The sequence below is a fragment of the Alosa pseudoharengus genome, unplaced genomic scaffold (assembly GCF_046254945.1).
Source record: "Alosa pseudoharengus isolate Yale_2024_CS ecotype anadromous, Long Island Sound unplaced genomic scaffold, YU_APseudo_1.1 YU_APseudo_1.1_scf_2, whole genome shotgun sequence".
Classification (NCBI taxonomy): Eukaryota; Metazoa; Chordata; class Actinopteri; order Clupeiformes; family Clupeidae; genus Alosa; species Alosa pseudoharengus.
In genome coordinates, this window is record NW_027468663.1 from 44,649,498 (window position 1) to 44,668,069 (window position 18,572).

The 18,572-nt window shown below is 44.3% G+C and overlaps 1 protein-coding gene across 3 annotated transcripts in view; it reads left to right on the plus strand.

The window, feature by feature from the left end:
* gng7 (guanine nucleotide binding protein (G protein), gamma 7) overlaps positions 1 to 12,077 on the plus strand; it is a 27,457-nt gene extending 15,380 nt beyond the window's left edge. For all 3 annotated transcript variants that reach the window (XM_076295171.1, XM_076295172.1, XM_076295173.1), the window contains 2 exons: positions 7,815 to 7,935; positions 8,376 to 12,077. In XM_076295171.1, the coding sequence (XP_076151286.1) occupies positions 7,855 to 7,935; positions 8,376 to 8,501 (207 nt within the window). In that variant the 5' untranslated portion in view covers positions 7,815 to 7,854 and the 3' untranslated portion in view covers positions 8,502 to 12,077. The remainder of the gene's footprint in view (positions 1 to 7,814; positions 7,936 to 8,375) is intronic.
* The last annotated feature ends 6,495 nt before the right edge of the window (positions 12,078 to 18,572 follow it).

Genomic DNA, 18,572 nt, shown 5'->3' on the forward strand with positions numbered 1-18,572 from the left:
CTATCTTACTTAATTCAGCGGTGGAATGTGAGGGTTGAGCAATACATTTGCCCTTGACCTTTATTACATATACAGCAGGGCAGGAAGCATGGAGTCATCTGACCATGCTGTAACTGGAATGAGAGAGAGAGAGAGAGAGAGAGAGAGATTAAGGCAAGGGTGAGCCGATACTCACATGACAGAGCAATAGCATGGTAATTAATGTGGGTAGTGGTCATTAATGCCCCCCCCCCCCATGCTTCTTGTCCAGCTGACAAATGACAAACAAAGCACTAGGGGTGGGCGATATGGCCTAAAATTCATATTGCGGTATAATTTGGGACACATACGGTAAACGGTATATATTGCGGTATAATTTGGTGTGTGAATTCCAATATAGGTCTAGCAGGTTCTTGCATAAAATAGTCAAGATTGTTACTTATTTAAACATGTATTGGCTATAAAAATGATCAAAGTTTTATTTAGCCTATTCACTGCAGTAGACATCACTGTATGAAACATTACAAAAACATGAAACATGACATATTACATAGAACTGTAAATCATCTGATCATCTAATATTTACAGATATCTAGGCTATAACATTTATTTTATATTTGGCCTGTTATAAAATCATGTATTGAACAATTTAACCACAGCTCAGCTTTAAGAAACTCAAATAGCCTAGATGCATGCTTAGCATTTTGTGATCATTAGGCTAAGGCTACTTTCACAAACTCAGTCAGCTGTCCTCTGATTTACCAATATCTAGGCGATATTTGTAACATTTATTTTGTATTTGGCCCGTTATGAAATCATGTGGAACAATTTAAACACATTGTAAAACTTAAAGCCCAAATTTGGAGACATCCATGCATGTCGAAATTTACTACATCAAAACTGGATTACTCTGGAACGGCTAACTGTACAGGGGACTGCTTTACACCTTTGTGTTCGGTAAGGTCTACTGTTTATTTTGATATGAGGTTTGTCGTGTGTTAAAAGAAGGGTTCGTGAAGTATCCGAGATGAATGGGTTGGGAGATCATGGGACGCAAAACCTTCAGTAGAATGTATGATTAAATTGAATTATATTATTTACTTTTCTCGCGAACCGTTCAACTAAGCAATTATCGGGTAACATCGTTTAAAAGCTGAGAAAAAGCTCTTTCATGTGATACTTGTGATGTCTGTGTGATGAATAGGCTACTTCGCGAGTAGTTCAACTGAGATGAATGGAATTTGGACGCACTTTCTTTCTTGCGCTGTCACTTTCTCCACTGCGTAAAATACTCAATTAATTTGCGCTGTGAATGCTTAGATTATTTTGACAGGCCACACAGGCTAAATAAAAATCGCTATTAGTAGGACGCAAAGCAGAATATTGAAAGAAGGGGGCACCAAGGCCACCGTGGCCTGTAAACCTCTGATTTTCAAAGGGGCCTCACGGCCAACGCAAGAGGCAACGACGTGGCCGTCGTGAAATTCCTACCCTGTTTGGGGGTTTATGTCTGTATTTCTCCTAAGTTATAAGTCTAAAGTTAGCGTCTTTATCGTGACATGTTTCCCTTTTAGTTCTCCCTCGTGTGTGATCCTTTTTGTGTGGGGGGCTGCGTCCACCCCTGTATGTGTAGCGTGTGTGTGTACTTGACCTGCTCCGTGTGTATTGTGTTCTGGGTCTGTGTCCCTGCTCTCGTTCTCAGCTAATAAACCTTTTGATTGGACAACTGTCTGTGTCGCTATCAAATCGTTACAATACCTTCACCGCTCGCTGCCATTTTTCCACACCTGTGGCCTCCTCGTGGTTGCTGCCGGTGTTCCAGTTTAGATGGTGAGCAGTTTAACTGGTGATATTTGCATAAAATCAGTGAATATTCAACAAGACCCTGCCTACTTCTTAATCTGCTCTGCCTCCGATAGTGCAGGTTTATATTAGGCTACATTTTCACGAAGTGTTTGCAAGTGAGACAATATAACGGATATCGCTGAAAACATCACCAGTGTATGTCTAATACATGTCCGTTTAAGCATTATCCACAAATATGACACATACTGAATGAATGGAAAAAAATAAAACTAGCGATCTAGCTGGGATTCGAACCAGCATGGACAAGAAAGTTGATTGGATTAGCTTCTACATCGTCTATACCACTACACTATGAGCTGCTGAAATCAATGCCAGATTTCTATGTATATATTGAACTGTTAGTCAAAGTTAACACAGGTTAACATAAGTGAGAAAATATACGCCCATGTTAACTGGTGCCATCACAATTTAACATGAGCATATGCAAGCCTCAAAACAACAAAATAGGTTCATCTTTGCCTCACATACCAAAACCTAACTGATGTACAACAAACTGGCATGTCCCACTAACACTTTATTCCGTTTTGGGGGTTAATAATATGAAATACGTCAGTCATGTGCAAAAATTATCATAACTTAGTGTCATGTCTAGGTGAAGTTATGCAGTGAGCTGTCTAATGATTTGAAGTGAACACATGAAACTTATTTTCTCCGAGTTAAATATTATTTAATTTGTTGGTCCTAATTTGACGACACAAAATGGTTATCATGGTAGCATATATTACAAAACTTTGATGAGAGAGTTTGATGACAGATGTTGCTGTTTCAGATTCCCACGTAGCCTAAATTAGAAAATAGTTTAGCCTACTTACTGCTCGTTCAGCAGCCTGTTGCAAAACATTCACTTAGCCTAGATGTTTGCTATAATGAATATCTTGATCGATTAACAAATAAGCTGTCACAAGACAACATAGACCTACATTCATTTAATAGGAACACCATGCTATTGCATAGATATAAAATAACCAGTGGTGCAATTGGTTAGCAGGGTGGACTATTGCTGCTAGCTTGCTATTTAAGTGAGCAGTTCGAGGCCTAAGTGATCTTCATAATTTTTGCTTTCTGCACAAAAAACGAGCAACGTCTGATGGGGTAATTTGTTACTGTTTGTGATGCAAAATTACTGAGGCAAAATTAATCTGCATTATTCAAGGCATGCATTCGCTGTGTTTGCTCATGTTATAGGCTATCACCAGTTAACATGGACATCAGGATAGCTAGTAAGCTAGTAGACTAGTCTAATACACTAATAACAAGCCTTGCTCTCTGTGGCATAGTGGTGATAGTGCTTATGCCTAGAACATTTTGCCTCAGTGAGACTCATGTTCGAAACCCAACAAAACCTTCGCTGATTTACTTTGACACATTTCCTGTTTGCACAACATTTTGTGTGGATGCTTAAGCAGACATGCATTATACATAGCGATTCCCGCATGTTTTCGGCAAGATCTTGCTTCATATTCTGTCACGCACTGTAGACTTGTGAAAATGTGAATCTCCAGCACTGGAAGGGCGGAGGCAGAGCAAAGCGTTGTTAACAAGTAGGCAGGGTCTTGTTGAATATTCACGGATTTTATGCAAATATCACAAGTTAACCTGCTCACCATCTAAACTGGAACACCGGTCCCGGCAGGCCAAGCGTGTTGCAATTTGATGACATAATGACCTATCGCAATATGCCGGTATAACAAAAATCTCTATCGTTGGCCAAATTTTTATCGCATACCGCTTATACCGTTTATATCGCCCAGCCCTACAAAGCACCACTACTAATGGCAGCACACACACACCCCACCTCCACATCATGCTACTATGAGCTCATACTCATCACATGAGGTCAGCTGAGTGATCAGAACCCCCCCCCCACACACACACCCCTTTCTTCCACTCCCCTCCCCCCAACACTGCATTCCACGGCCTGCTGCCAAGTGAGCTCCTGGATTGGCTGAGGCAGAAAGGCACCAAAGCATTTCTGGAGGCTGTTGATGTCATGCGTGTTGGTTGCAGCAGAAGCAACAGGACATAAGAGGCAAAAAACCTCCCTCCACTTCCCGCTGTCTCATTCTCTCTCTCTCTCTCTCTCTCTCTCTCTCTCTTTCTCTCTCTCTCTCTCTCTCTCTGTCAAACACACACACACACACACACACACACACACACACACACACACACACACACACACACACACATATTTTAGTAATCTCTCTCACTCTCATATATATAGATATAATTCATTATTTGCTCTCTATCTATCTATCTATCTATCTATCTATCTATCTATCTATCTCTTTCACACACACATACACTTTTTCTCTCTCTTACACACACACACACACACACACACATTCTAATTCTGGGGAAAGGGCATGCTGTGAGAGGGCAGATCAAAGTACTGGAGAAGTACTAGAGGACAGTTTATTTTTAGTCTTACGGTTTTTTTTTTGTATAACACAAAAGGTGTGGTATTTGGGGCAAATGCTGCTGCTTACTCCAGTTATGACAGTACAAAAATAGAATCTTTCTTTCATTGAACAGCATGAACTAATGAAGTTTGTCATTAGCAATTGCCAATTGGCCTTTGGTGCAGGTTTAAATTATGTGATATAGCATACATACAGCCTGAATGGTTTTAGTTACTCATTAGATTTTTCACATCAATGACCATGCTGTAGAATGAGCTGATACCTTTCCATGTATGGCATTTTATCCATAGATGTTTATGCCATGAAGTAATAGCTATGAACAATAGCATAGCATCTAGACACAAAAGCACATGACACACACACACACACACACACACACACACATGTGAATCTGGAGTGCAATACACACTCATTGGCACAACCGTCCTCCTCAGACTCCTGCCAGGGCTCTCTTGCTCAGCCTTTTTCCCGCCACCAACTGTCAGCGAGTGGCCGGCACTCCCACCCACCCCCCGTACTGTAATCAGCGCTCGTCAGCTCTGTTCCACGTCAGACTCACCGCGCCATGCCACGGGTCCATTTCCCACCAGCGTTCCCTCCTCCGTAACCCACTCTCCCTCCCGCCATCCCTCACTCATTCGCTCGCTCCCTCGCTCTTAGTAATCTTCTGTGGGGAGTTGGAGGAGTGTGTGTGTGTGCGTGTGTTGTTGTTGTTTTTTCTCGGAGTGGGGGGGGGGGGAGTGAACCGATCAAATCAGGAACAGATCTGAATCCCAGGAGACGATGCAAAAGTAAGGGTGTCAAACACACGCTCTCACTCAGTCCATCAGTCAGTCAGAAGAGAGCGGCAGGGCAGGATTGTCTGTTGAGATGCCAAACAAAGTCACAAGGCTGAGATGACTGTACTCTGTGCCAATAGAGTTTATTACACAGCCCTGCTCTGTGTGACTACATTTGATTTCCTAGCCAGAAATGGAACAGGACTATATTTAATTGCATCTGAATAGCTGAGGGCATTGTGAGGTAGTGTCTTGTTCTTTCGTAGCATTTTCAGTGGGTATTTGTGCATTCATGCAAAAGGTCAAAGGGACATTGCACGTGCAGAAGATAAATAGAAAAGCCCTGAAAGTGTTTCAGGTATGGGAGAATGAGCCGTGACAAACTGCCTACTCCTCCCTCACCCTCTGGGAAGAACAGAATTCCACTCTTTGGAGAAAGAGATGCTTGTTCAGTAGACCACACAGCAATTTAAAGGGGAGGGGGCCTACTGCACGTGAGGCTTACTGCTCATTGAAGGGCTGAGTAGAAGGGAAGGAGGGAGGGAGTGTGTGTGTGTGTGTGTGTGTGTGTGTGTGTGTGTGTTTTGAATGGGAGTGAGGAACTCCACTTGGCCTTGAAAGGGGAAAATGGATTCTCCTATGGGGAATAGGAGGGGGCCTGGTGGCGCCATTCGACCTGGAAGAACCCCCTTTGATTTAACCCACTTTATGTGATGTCAGAGAAACAGAGTGTGTTACTATTTTAATCCCTGCTTTTGCTTACCTTCAATAAATGCACACTGTTGATGAACACGTTTGCACCAGGTCATGACGGTTTGACTGCAGTCCAAGATCATTTTTAGAACATGAGCGAGAATGGAAGTTCCCTAACATTACAGCGCCATTTCACCAGATGCATGTTTACTGGCAAAGACCAGATCATTTGTGTGAGCTGACAAATCTAGGCCATTTATTCAATGTCTTTATTACGAAACCATTGGAACGGCACAAAAGTGGGACAAAAACAGTAGCTATTCTCCTCCCAGGTCATATGGTAGCCGTTTTCTTACCAGGCCAGTGTGACACAGGTGGAGGGTCTCAAGGGGAAAAAAAGGTGTAGCCCAGAAATATTGTCCTTCATGAGATGTGTACATTCGCTTCATTCGAATGAAAGCATGTCTGTGTATTCTCAAGTAAGCATTTAGCTCCGGGGCTGCGCGGGACATTTCCTGGAAGGCGGCAGGTGCCCTGTGAAAAGCAGCTCTGTGTGCCCTTGTGAAGACAAAGGAGAAAGGCACTGAGAAAGGTGTCTGTTCTGCAGAGAGCCACTTCTTGGAAAAGCTCGGAGAGGAAAGGGTAATAGTTACTAGCTGAGGAATGTGCCAAGGAGAAGGGGTTTGATGTAATGTGTGTTTATGCGAGGGAGAAGAACAGAGGTCTTTTTTATGACTATGTTTCTATGTTTCCCGAGCTGCATTTGTGAACCATACAGTTGTATCGAAGCGGGACACTGTCTGCACTTCTAGAGTCAGGAGACAGTTTTGTTTTTATTGCATTTCTACTTTGCATTTTTTACTTTCTGGTTTTACATTTGAACAAGCTGATCTTTGGATGTGCATGTTTAACACTGAAGTGTACATTGGAGGAGTTATCTGACAACTAACACCACCACTGACTGTGAGATGTTCACTTTGGGTTTGAAAGGCCCACAGACCCTGACCTTCTGGGGCAGTCGTGGCCTACTGCTTAGTGCTTCGGAGGGTTGCCGGTTCGAACCCCGACCGGTAGGCCACGGCTGAAGTGCCCTTGAGCAAGGCACCTAACCCCTCACTGCTCCCCGAGCGCTGTGTTGTTGCAGGCAGCTCACTGCGCCAGGATTAGATGTGCTTCACCTCACTGTGTGCTCACTGTGTGCAGTGTATTTTACTAATTCACGGATTGGGATAAATGTAGAGACCAAATTTCCAAAGGTAAACACAGGGCGGTTAGAGTGAACTGGCCTTTACACTGGTGCTATCTGCATCGAATCTGCTTCAAGGTTGCAGACAAACACTTCTAATGTGCACATTTATCTCAAGTAACTTCCCCCAGTGGGGAGGGACATTGTGGGGGCCCTCCAGGATCCAGAGCAGGAGCTGTGGTGACTGGGTGTGTGTGTGTGTGGTGCCACTGATAGGACAGGGTGGTGGAGCGGAGGAGTCAGGAGGACAGGGGGCCCCACACACTCACTCCCTCTGGCTGGAGAGCGTCAGGCCATCCTCACATACAAGGCCTCACTATTTGCACTTTGTTATGCCCCTTGTCCACTGCACCCACCCCAGCTAGTTTACTAGAGATACGGCCATCTGGCTGGTCACAATGGATAGACTGCACCTGTTCCTGAGTTGCACTGATAGAGTGATTGATGGTGGTTGTTGAGGAGAAGGTCTGAAATAGCCGGCCGGCTGACTGGACACCTCGGTGTCTGAGGCATTTTGGTGTGCTGTTGGAGTACTCTAGACGGTCTTGTTGCATAAGGAGATTAGTCATGCCAGTAAGGAGCACTATTAGGCACTGAAAATGGGCTTGTGTTGTGTTAACATCACAATATGTTTCTGTGTGTGTGTGTGTGTGTGTGTGTGTGTGTGTGTGTGTGTGTGTGTGTGTGTGTGTGTGTGTGTGTGTGTGTTTATGTCTGTGATATCCAGTAAATTCAAACTCCCAAAACTGAAAAAGACGAGTCGTTGTTCCCTCTTGCCCTTGTACTAGGTGGTATGTTCTCTAATGTTGTCCATTCTCTCCTTTGTTCCAGCATTCTCTCCTTGTTGCAGCTTCATAACTGATGGCAGAGAATGTCGACAACTAATAACATAGCCCAGGCCAGGAAGCTGGTGGAGCAGCTGAGGATCGAGGCGGGGATCGAGCGCATCAAGGTACAGCCAGCAACTAGGACTGGTCACTGTGTGACCACATACAGTAAAAGCACACAGGACCCTATGGGCAACACATAGCCCTCCAAAATTAAGAACAAGCAGTTTTCACCCCAGCGATATTGATGGAATAGAATAGTACATCTCAACCCTACTCCCATGCCCCAACCCCCATCCCTATACCCAGCTCCAGCTCAGCATGGTTTTCAGCCTTCCCTGCTCTCTGTAATGATAGATAGATAGATAGATAGATAGATAGATAGATAGATAGATAGATAGATAGATAGATACTTTATTGATCCTCAATGTTGATGGAGCTTGACAGTGGCCTTCTTGATTAGTTTACTACATCTGATTTTACTAATGAAAGAGCATCACACTGATTTCATGCACGTGGAGAAACCCCCGTAATAGTGTAATGTTATTCCCATCCCTGTCCCCAGGTGTCGAAAGCTGCAGCTGACCTCATGAGCTACTGTGAGCAGCACGCCCGCAACGACCCCCTGCTGGTGGGGGTGCCCACCTCGGAGAACCCCTTCAAAGACAAGAAGCCCTGCATCATTCTATAGCCGCGCCCCGATGCCACCCCTGCCTCTCCGACCTTGTGGATGCCCAGTTACAGTCAGTGGGCGCAATTCAAACACTACTTTTTACTCAGAAAAAAAAACTCTGGATAAAAAAAAAACTAAAATGCCACACTTTCTTGATAAAGGCGAAGGGGCAATATCCGTCTCAGCATCATGTAGCCCAGTGGTTGAGTGCGTCTCTGTGAATGAATGTGTGCATACGCGCAGAATACCTCTGGCTACTGTCTCTAGTGCATTCATTCACACAGATGTACTTAACAGGGGGATGGCAGATTTGAGAATCTCACAATTTTTAAAATGCTAAACATTGAGAAAAAAAATATAGCGACTGAGTGATATAAAGCATGTTTTTCAGTCCAGAGTTGACCATATTACCATGGGGTGATGGACGGGTCTAGTGACGAGGGTTGACGATGTGGACTGTGCGTAGAGTAGCGAAAGTTAAGGGAGGTCGTTGTGTCATGGGTTGACGGAATAAGCTGACTGTCTAGCTGGCTAGTCCAGTCACACTGTGGTTATGGTTATTCAGTGTTAATGATTAGCTGTGTTATTTTCTGAAAGTGGCTACCTGTAGATTTGTATGACCAAATATGGAAGAAAAATATTGCAGACATGCTTACCTTTATTGCGACAGCACATTTTATGATTTACAAAGGGATTCAAGACTTTTGGCAGAGCTGCCAATATTTTTACAGTATTCTCAGACTAAGTTATCACTTAAAATTCTTTCAAATTGGATCCACTGAACTATAGACTTGATATTTGTTTTCAATACATTTTTGTTACTAACCTTGGAAAAACATACTTACATATGATATCTTGAAAAAAACTAAAAAGAAACAAATACCCCTGATTTTAATGTCCTCATTTTCAATTATATTAACATAGTCTATATTTAAGCCCACTATTTACTTGAAGCATAAAGGTTTTCAGCTTATGTAGATGTGATAACAGAAGGATAGGCAAGGAAACCTCTAATACATAACTGAAGAAAAATTATAGCCTTTGGATAATTCTCAGTACATTTTGAGGAAGAAACTGAATTGTATGTGCCACACGCCAACACAAGACTGAGTCTCAGAAAAAAAAGACTCATCCAAGCAGAGATTGCTGTTCGTCTCTGAAACCAAACTTGATTGTAAAATCCATGAAGAAAAAAAAAGAAAGAAAACAATGTATAAACTTTCTTTCAAAGTGTTACCTTTGAGACTAGCTGTTTGGATTTGTTTGGTGAAATTTCTTCTTTATATGGACTATATGGAATCTGAGTCATTGAGTATGATGCTGTACAGTGTTTGATAACTAAAGCGCATTCATTTTCTGTGGATGTTTTATCTTTTGTAATTTTTGTGTAATATTTCTGTTCTTCTCATCGACCATGTTTTACAGTTCTGTTTGTTATTGGGAAGGGAAAACATCTGGATGGGCTCTGTGTCAGATAAGATGGATAAGTTCATTATAGCCTACCTCCACACCCAACAGTATAGCGATCAGAGACACCCAGTCAAAGAACCCGAAAGCTCCACCTGCTCTATCCTCAAAAAACTGTAGCGAATGGATTGAGTGTGTTGGCAGTCTATATTACCTGTGTGATATGAGTGAACTGCCCAGTATGCAGGTCCAACGTTCATGAATATCTTCCCCAGTGCACTCTGATGCTAGGACATGTGTTGTGGTCCCGTAGTCAGTGGTGTCAAGGGCAGCGTGTCATGTTACATAACAAGACACAAGCCTGGGTTTATCACTCGAGTAGCACATTCTGCTTCAGTAGGGAACAGCAAGGTCAAGGCACACTGTGTGTGTGTGTGTGTGTGTGTGTGTGTGTGTGTGTGTGTGTGTGTGTGTGTGTGAGTGTGTGTGTGAGCGATAGAGAGGGTCAGTGGGAGCATTGTCTGCCTGTGGGCAGCCTGACCGACAGCACAGAATCGACTAAAAATGGAGTCAGATGACTTCAACTTTGCCCGTCAACACACAACCACAGATCATGGTCTGGGCTAGCGCTCAATAGCACTGTGTTGTCACTCACTGGCCTTTGTGCTGAAAATGGCAGCATGACCGCCATAAGTGAGGCTCTGACCTGTGGTCACTGCACAGAGAACAACAGTCCCGAGCCCCTATAGAAAATTAGAGCCCCCCCCCCCTGTACTTGTGAGTCAGAGATAGGGTGAAGTCACAAGACACCGCTGCTGATGAGTCAGACAGCGGTATGGTGTCTCGGTATGGTGTCTGATGTCTCGCTCGCCAGTCCTCATCCACCACCTGATAATTGAAAGGGTGTTCAGTACTGGAGAAGTGAATAGAAGACTCCAGCACACATGCCATGGTGAGTGCAGGTTACCCTTAGTCCAGATGTGAAAGCGTGAAAGAGAGGGTGCACTCCAAAAAAATCACCATGGTCTCTGACTGATCTGCTCCTCTTTCGTTGCTTAAAGCTACATTCAAATGAATGGAGCTGTTGCATTATTATCATCAAGGTTCTCCCCAAACGGATGAGAACTTCAGTGCAAGGGACATAGAAGTGAGTTGGGTGACCCCGTGCAAAGAAGCAGTTGGACTTGAGCAGAAGCTGTACTGTGCCTTGTAGAGTTTGGAATTAGAAAAGGAAAAGAGCGGGACATGATGCTGTCCTTCTTAACCAGTTAAAGGGACAAGTCAGCTGGCACCCCACACAGAAATATTACTTAGCTGTGTCTCGGCCTGTCTTGAAACTGAATAAAATGATCATGTGCTGAAAGAAATTGACTCCAGTCAGTAAAAAGACAAGGATTTCTTAATCATGATGGACGTGTAACAGCAGTCGGAGTGTGAAAAACGACATTGCCTAACCGTAATTAGCCAGGTTGGATCTGCAGCAACCAAGTAAACTGTTGACTCTTTGTACCATTTCAGATGGCATGACACTGGAGTAAACACTGTGAAGGTACACACGGAGCATTTCAGAGCACAGTTTCCTATCTCTTCACCAGCAGGGAGTGTGAGGAGTCCACTGTGCCAAGTGTCTTTTGTTTTCGTTTCTTTAAGTGCCAGATTCAGCATTGCCTAGACTCCTCCGTCGGGACTAGCCCATGAACAGCCGAGATGTCGCCACATCACCGTTGCTCTTGTCATTGGAGCTGGTTAGGTTGTGGAGTTTTCTATGTCGTACCCCGATGGTTACACAGAGGAGAGTTGCCATTCTTTTTAGCCACACAAAGCAAGAACACTAAAAAAAAGGTGCTGAGGTAGCCGTGACGCCGAGACCTTCTTGTCCGCCATTTTTAAACATGGAGTGCATTGGCGAGAGCTCAGAGTAGGCTTTATGTGGGTTATATCTGTAGCCAAGTTGTTAGCCAGTAGAATCCAGTCCCAGCCTGAGTCATGATTTTGTGTTATTTCCTGTGTATGCATACGTATCTTTCTTGCCTTGATTATGAAGAAATATATCTATTTTTTGTAATTGTTCTTCTCTGATGTGCCATAACTCATGTTTTCTTGCACACTGTTAATATTTTGTGGATATTGCTGTTTAAGATGATATCAAAAAGTAGACAAAAGGAATAAAGTTCAAATGTAACTGCATTTGTGTAGCCTACTCTTGTTTGTACATCAATTTTTTTTAAACTGCATATTGATCGTATTTTGCCAGTATGATCAAGGTTCTGCTTTAATTTCCAAAGGGGATATGAGGCATGTCAGATATTATTTTAAAAAGTACAATAAATATTATTCAACTCTTTTTTTTTTTCATCCAACACTATTTTCCATAACTAACTATCTGAATAGATGTTGGTGGTAGAGGGTCAGTACTGACAAACCTGAGTGAGATGACTACTACTGACCCTGGAACAGATGCAGCCCTGATCTGGCCAGCATCTACTACAGGTTCCACTGCCATGAGTTAGGAAAACTACTGCAGTCACATGTGCTGAGGGTCACTTGATATCCACTACTCTTCCCCCTGGGTCTCTGTGTTTTGCAATGAAAAGACAAATTTAGTGTTTTTGCTTATCTGGAACAAAAGTCCGTGCCCAACCCACCCCCTAAAGCAGGACTCAGAAAGGCAAGAACTCAGCCATGGTAACGGTCTCCAAAGGTGTTTCGCTTGAAGATGTTTACAGATGCTCATGAAGATTGGCAACCCTTTTAGAAATCACATGCTCAATATTAGGTCCAAGCCAAATTGCACATACAAGTTAAAAATGTTCTGTCAACGTTCTGATTCCTGCTTTTATGGTAACTCAGCATTTTGTAAGCATGCATTCATTGAAGATACTTTCATCTTGTCTCTGCAATCTAAATGAAAATAGAATTTTCAACATGTCAAAGAACGTCAAAATGTTTTGCATACAACATTGGAATATTCAGACTATGCACTTGTATTGAACCTGCATTTATCAGATACTTTAAGTCGTATTGTAAATCCTGCTTGTAAATCCTGTTCCCACTAACATAATAACTGCAACATAGTGTGTAATTTTTTTTTACATTTTGCACAAAAATGAGTGCCCACAGGGCAGGTCTATTCTACTGTCTCTCTGAGTTCTCTGTCCTGCACTGGAGTGATAATACAAGCCAGACAACCTTTTCACCGGCAGATGGTAAACAATCCTGCTCCCCATGTGAGCATGTACTGCCTTTCCCTCCTAGTATTCTGCTCAGACATGTGAGTGCATAGGGAGGGGTGGAAGGATTTGAAAAGCACTACACACACACACACACACACACACACACACACACACACAAACATGCAGAAGCAATTCTCTCTCTCCCTTTCTCTCTCAAAGACACATAGCCACATCATCTACCCACACACACATATGCATGCAACATATTGATCCTACCCCACCCAACATACACACAGCACAACTATGCACACCCACACATATACAATGACAAACATACACTCACACACAAGCATTGTAACATCTGCATGCACACACACACATTCACACGCACATACACACACATACACAAATGCACATACACATGCATGGCTGCACACCCAGGTTTGTGACTGGTTACTGGGCAGGGCGCCATACCAAAGCACTAAAGCCTCTCCTTTTAAGTGGGTAAGGAGCCCGACACAGCACACGATACAGAAGACGTTACATAAGAAGCCCATCCATCTGGGAGGAGGTGCCCGGGGAGGTGGCCCCCCTCCCTCTCTGCTCCGCTCCGCTCCCTCTCCCTGTGTTGTTATGGCATGTACCTGCCCCTCGGATCAGCTGAGGGTAACCCAATGCCTATGCCTGGAACACAACACAGACAACACACAGTGTTCCAGCTCAGACTTTATTTACAAGCCTGCAGAGAGAGAGAGAGGGGGAGGGGGGGGGTGGAGAGAGGTAGAGCGAGAGAGGGAGAGATAGGGTGGGGGAGGACTGGATTGCAGGGTGGTGCAGAGAGAGAAAGAGAGAGAGGGTGGGTTAGGAAAGAGAGAGAGAGAGAAGAGAAGAGGGGAGGGCTAGACTGGAGGGTGGCAAGAGGGAGAGAGGCTGGTGAAGGGGGAGAGTGGGGACAGCAGGGGTGGGTCAGGGGAGTGGAGTGTTTTCACAGCACATGCAGCCTGAGACTGGTCCACCAGTGAGAGCTCTGGATTGTTTTGCACATTCCAGCAGTGTGCAGAACATGTGTAGTGTGGTCGAGCACCAAGTTGAGCAACAAGTCCTTTTTTGTCAACACAATAGTTTAAAACGTGTGCTAACCTCTGTACACTTAACCTTCACAGTGCATACGTAGTTTCTGTTGTTCTCTACAAACAAAGCATGCCTACATAAACGTATGCATGCTTGTAAACAGACTTTGCGTGTATAACACTGATTCATAAGGGTAACTTATTTATAGTACTGTACGGTCATTAAAAAGCCAATTAGGTGGACCTGCAAAGCACCACAGACAGAGCACTGAATTACACTCTAACTTCATATTGTTGGTCATCCTGGAGCCTGATCATTTGTGTCAATTCAGCACCTTTTAATCTGCAGGGGAATTGCAGGACATTCTATGATTATGGCACCCATGGCCACATTTACAGCAGGTCCCTGCCCTGAGAGCACATGGTTGAGACGACCATGTGACCCCCCCCCCCCCACACACACACACACACACACACACACACCCCTCGCAACTGTCCCTCAACCACCAGGAACACCACCAATACCCACCCTCCCCAAACACTCTCACATAAGAGTTTCTCCCTCTGAACTCTCCTCTGCTCTTACATGCATACTGTACATTCACTTATGCAGACTGCCCTCTGCTCTCCCCTCTGCACCCCTCTCTGTGCACCTGTTGTGGTAAATCTATGGGCTGCATACCTGTGCATGCTGAACTCAGAATCAGTTCATGTTTGTCCTTACAGTGCTCTCCAGAAATATATTACCTGTCCCTTCCATGAAGATATTATTTTGAACCCATTTGGCCTTTTGCCAATGGCTTGACTCTAATGACTTGCGTGGTTACATAAAGGTTCAATAAAAACGGATAACATAAACTTGTTGTTTTCATTTCTGCTCTGCGCAGTAGCCCTACACACTTTGATCTTGTTGCCAAGGAGATAAAGATCAGCACAAATTCTTGACATTTCTCTCCGCATGTTCCATGATAACAGGAGATGAAACTTTTGTTTGTCTACAACACTAGATGAAACTACAGCTCTCATCACCCACGCAACAATGGTGTTCACAAGCATACAATGGACACAAGCATGCAGATGGAGAACCACCCCGGCACAAAGGGGCTAGTCGTCATGTCAGGATCACTACTCTTTCATGCAGCATTTCTGCTTCCCTGTCTGCCACACTGAACAGACATTTGAATCAACTTGAATTTCTTCTCAGCCTGTGGTGGTGTCCCAGAAATGTGTGATTATGGTGCCGTACTGGTGCTCAAGAAGTGATTGGGATCATTGCAGAAGGTTTCTTCTTCGGTTCATTTACGTCCAGTGTTCAGTGCAGTCAAATGACATGAGGACACTGCTTTTTTTGTGTCCTTTCTTCTCACATTGCCTGTTTTGCAACAATTGTGACTGATAGGGTTGGAGCTAATCTAATCACACGGCATTTAGCTGTTTTGACTGGTATGCAACAGGGCCTGTTGGAGATGAGAAACAGACCCCCTGCAGTTGAGACGCTGAAGACACAAAGTGCCACCTCCAGCTGTTCCCATCAGGAAGGCCTAATTCTATTAAAGGAAAATTAGTCAGTACCCCGCACCCCCCACCTCCACCCACCCTCCTGCTGAAAGTGCCTCTTTTGCCCTCCCCCTCCCCCATCTTTCTTCTATCTGCCTTTTTCTTCTCCCCCCTCTGCTCTCTCTCTCTCTCTCTCTCTCTCTCTCTCTCTCTCTACTGCTCTCCTTCTCTCTCCCTCTGCAGTGCGCTCTCTCTCTCCTTCTCTCTCTTTCACCTTTTCTTTGTTTGTCTCTCTCACCCCCTCGTCTCGTTCACCAGTCTGTCAGTGTGTGCATGTGTTATTGCGTGTGTGCAACATGTGCCCAAATTGTGGTACAGTGCAGTGAGTCAGTGGCCACTGCTGATTCAGCCATGGCACCCCCCCCCCCTGCGTGCACGCGTTGATCTTGTAATGATAGGTGTCTGATCCGCGCAGAGTCGCTGCACGCAGGTTGAAACTGGCCTGGGGGATAAATCAAGCAGAGAGGCTCTCTCTATTCCCTGACCCCGCCACCACCCCTGCCATCACTACCACCAGCACCACCCAAAACCCAGAGTTAGAGTTTCAGGTGTGGGGAGACACTTCAGCCGTCAGCTGAGCATTCACAAGGTCAACATGCACATTTGATTCTGTAAAATAGATTATTTCATTATTTTCTTTGTGTATTATTTTGCACCAAATCATTTTATTTTATATTATTTGGTGCAAAATTTTTTTTTAGACATGTCAGATAAACCGTGTTAAATGTCAGCTGATGACTTGGCAACCTGTCGGATCTGAGGTTGCATTATGTGGTTGAGCGCTATGAACTGCGCCATGTTGCAAGAACACAGGTCAGCCAGCATGCTAAAGCCAGGGTCCTGTTTACTCACTGCTCACATGTCTCTTCAGTAATACTCACAATTGCCAGTTTGAACCAGCTCAGATCTGACATGCATTGTCTCTGTCCTCTGTTTAAAAACAAGACATGTGTTGTTTTCTTTTTCTTTGTGCCGGCATGAATTCATTAATAGGTGCAACCTGGACGCCTCCCTTTGGAGGAGGGAATGTGTGGAATGTCAGCAACCCGCCTCCATCTGCCAGCGTGGTTTGGAATTCTGACCTCAGGTATTCCACATGGCTCCTAGAGTTGAGCATGAGTACCTGCTGTAACCATTCTTGTGAAAACCCTTCCCACATGGAAGTTCTCTGGAAATAGACAGCTCTGTGGGTGAATGCTGTACAACTCACGTACACTCATCAGGTCTGAATTCACCTGGCAGGCATTTCAATTTGACCAAAATTGGGAGACACCTCTGAAAGTCTCGTGTTGATTCTTTCGATGCTATAAGCACCCCGAAGGCTGAATGCAAAGTGCCCCTCCTTTACTGACCAAGGCCACTCAAGTGACGCAATGGAGCTTAGTCCAGGACACACACAATTAGCAGGAGGACAGGCAATCCCAGTGTTTACAATACTCTGTCAAAAGGGTGGATATGCCTGTGCTTTCACATTGTATTTGCTGGCCACACTGCATGTTTAAGGAGACACAGTAGCAGGAGAGGATCCTGAGCAAACACCTTGTTATGTAATTAGCTCATGGTTCTGACTCATCATCCTATCAGGCCTCACTTCCAACAATAAGCATACAATTCAGTACCATATATATAACCGTACCTGCACAATGCAACCATGCAATCTATAAGCAAAGAGGTTATCTGTGTACTTTGAAATGCTCATTTGATTAATTAAATGCTGAAGCAAAACAGACCTTCATTGTAATTTATAATTTTAGGACATCTAAATTCCTCAGTGGGTAAGCACAAAGAAACAAAAAAAGAAAACAGCTTTCTCCACTTTCCTAGATCAGATCCTGTTTTGTGTTTTGCCTTACATGCCTTGGGACAGCATCATTAATGGTGTAGTAGCTAATAAAATCACCCTGAGATGCTTTGCGTTGGCAGATTAGCAGCTGGACAAATACCAGCAGGCAGTCACTCAGACTGCTTTTTATAGGAGTAGCTTTTTATAAACTTAATGTTTTCTTATAGGCTTCACGGTAATATGGATGTCTGCTTTGGGTTTGAAATAGGCTAAAGACAAAGTGAAATAGAGAAACACACACACACACACACACACACACACACATTCACATAAATCATTCTTAGCAGACAGTTTTTGGGAAGGGCAGTGGATTTCCAGGTTGGGTGCTGAAGTGCAGCTGCTCTGCCCCAGACGGTGGGCTGGCTGCGGCTGGCTGCGGGTGTCTCTTGTCTGGGGGTTTGCTAAGCTCCTGTGATCTGCATGGGCTGGGCAAGAACCACGGGGCGGGAGCAGGAGCGTTTGCAGACAGTCACATTTAGAGCTCTCGACGGGGTGAGTCAGTCAGCCCCAGACACCATAAATTTTCATTTCAGCACCCGGGATTCGGTGAGTAAAGTCACACTCACGGCCCCCCGAGTCGATCAGACACCGGGGTAAACATTACCTTTCTACTCCGTCTACCTGCTGTTTTCGGAAATGTTCCGGGAGCAAATAAGTCCTCCCATGAAAGATGACACACAGAAAATAAGTTATCACATACCTTAATCATGATTAGGAGACCATATTGGGCAGGAAGTGTGCTCCTGTCCTAGAACAAAATGCCCTGGCTGTTCTCATGTGGTATGCACATTGTGTTTGAAACACTGCTCAGCTGTGTGGAGTGCATATTGCTGCTGGGACTGCAGTGCATTTACTGTTGTTCTTAAGCACTCCCCATCTCACAGTGAGTCATATATCCAGACTACATTCTACATATCCACACTAGACACCCAACATAGCAGGCCCACGTTATTTTATTTTGTTACATTTGTATTACTTGTTTAGCGGACCCTTTGATAGTAAACAACTTACAGGAAAGGCACGCCACGTCTAGAGGTAA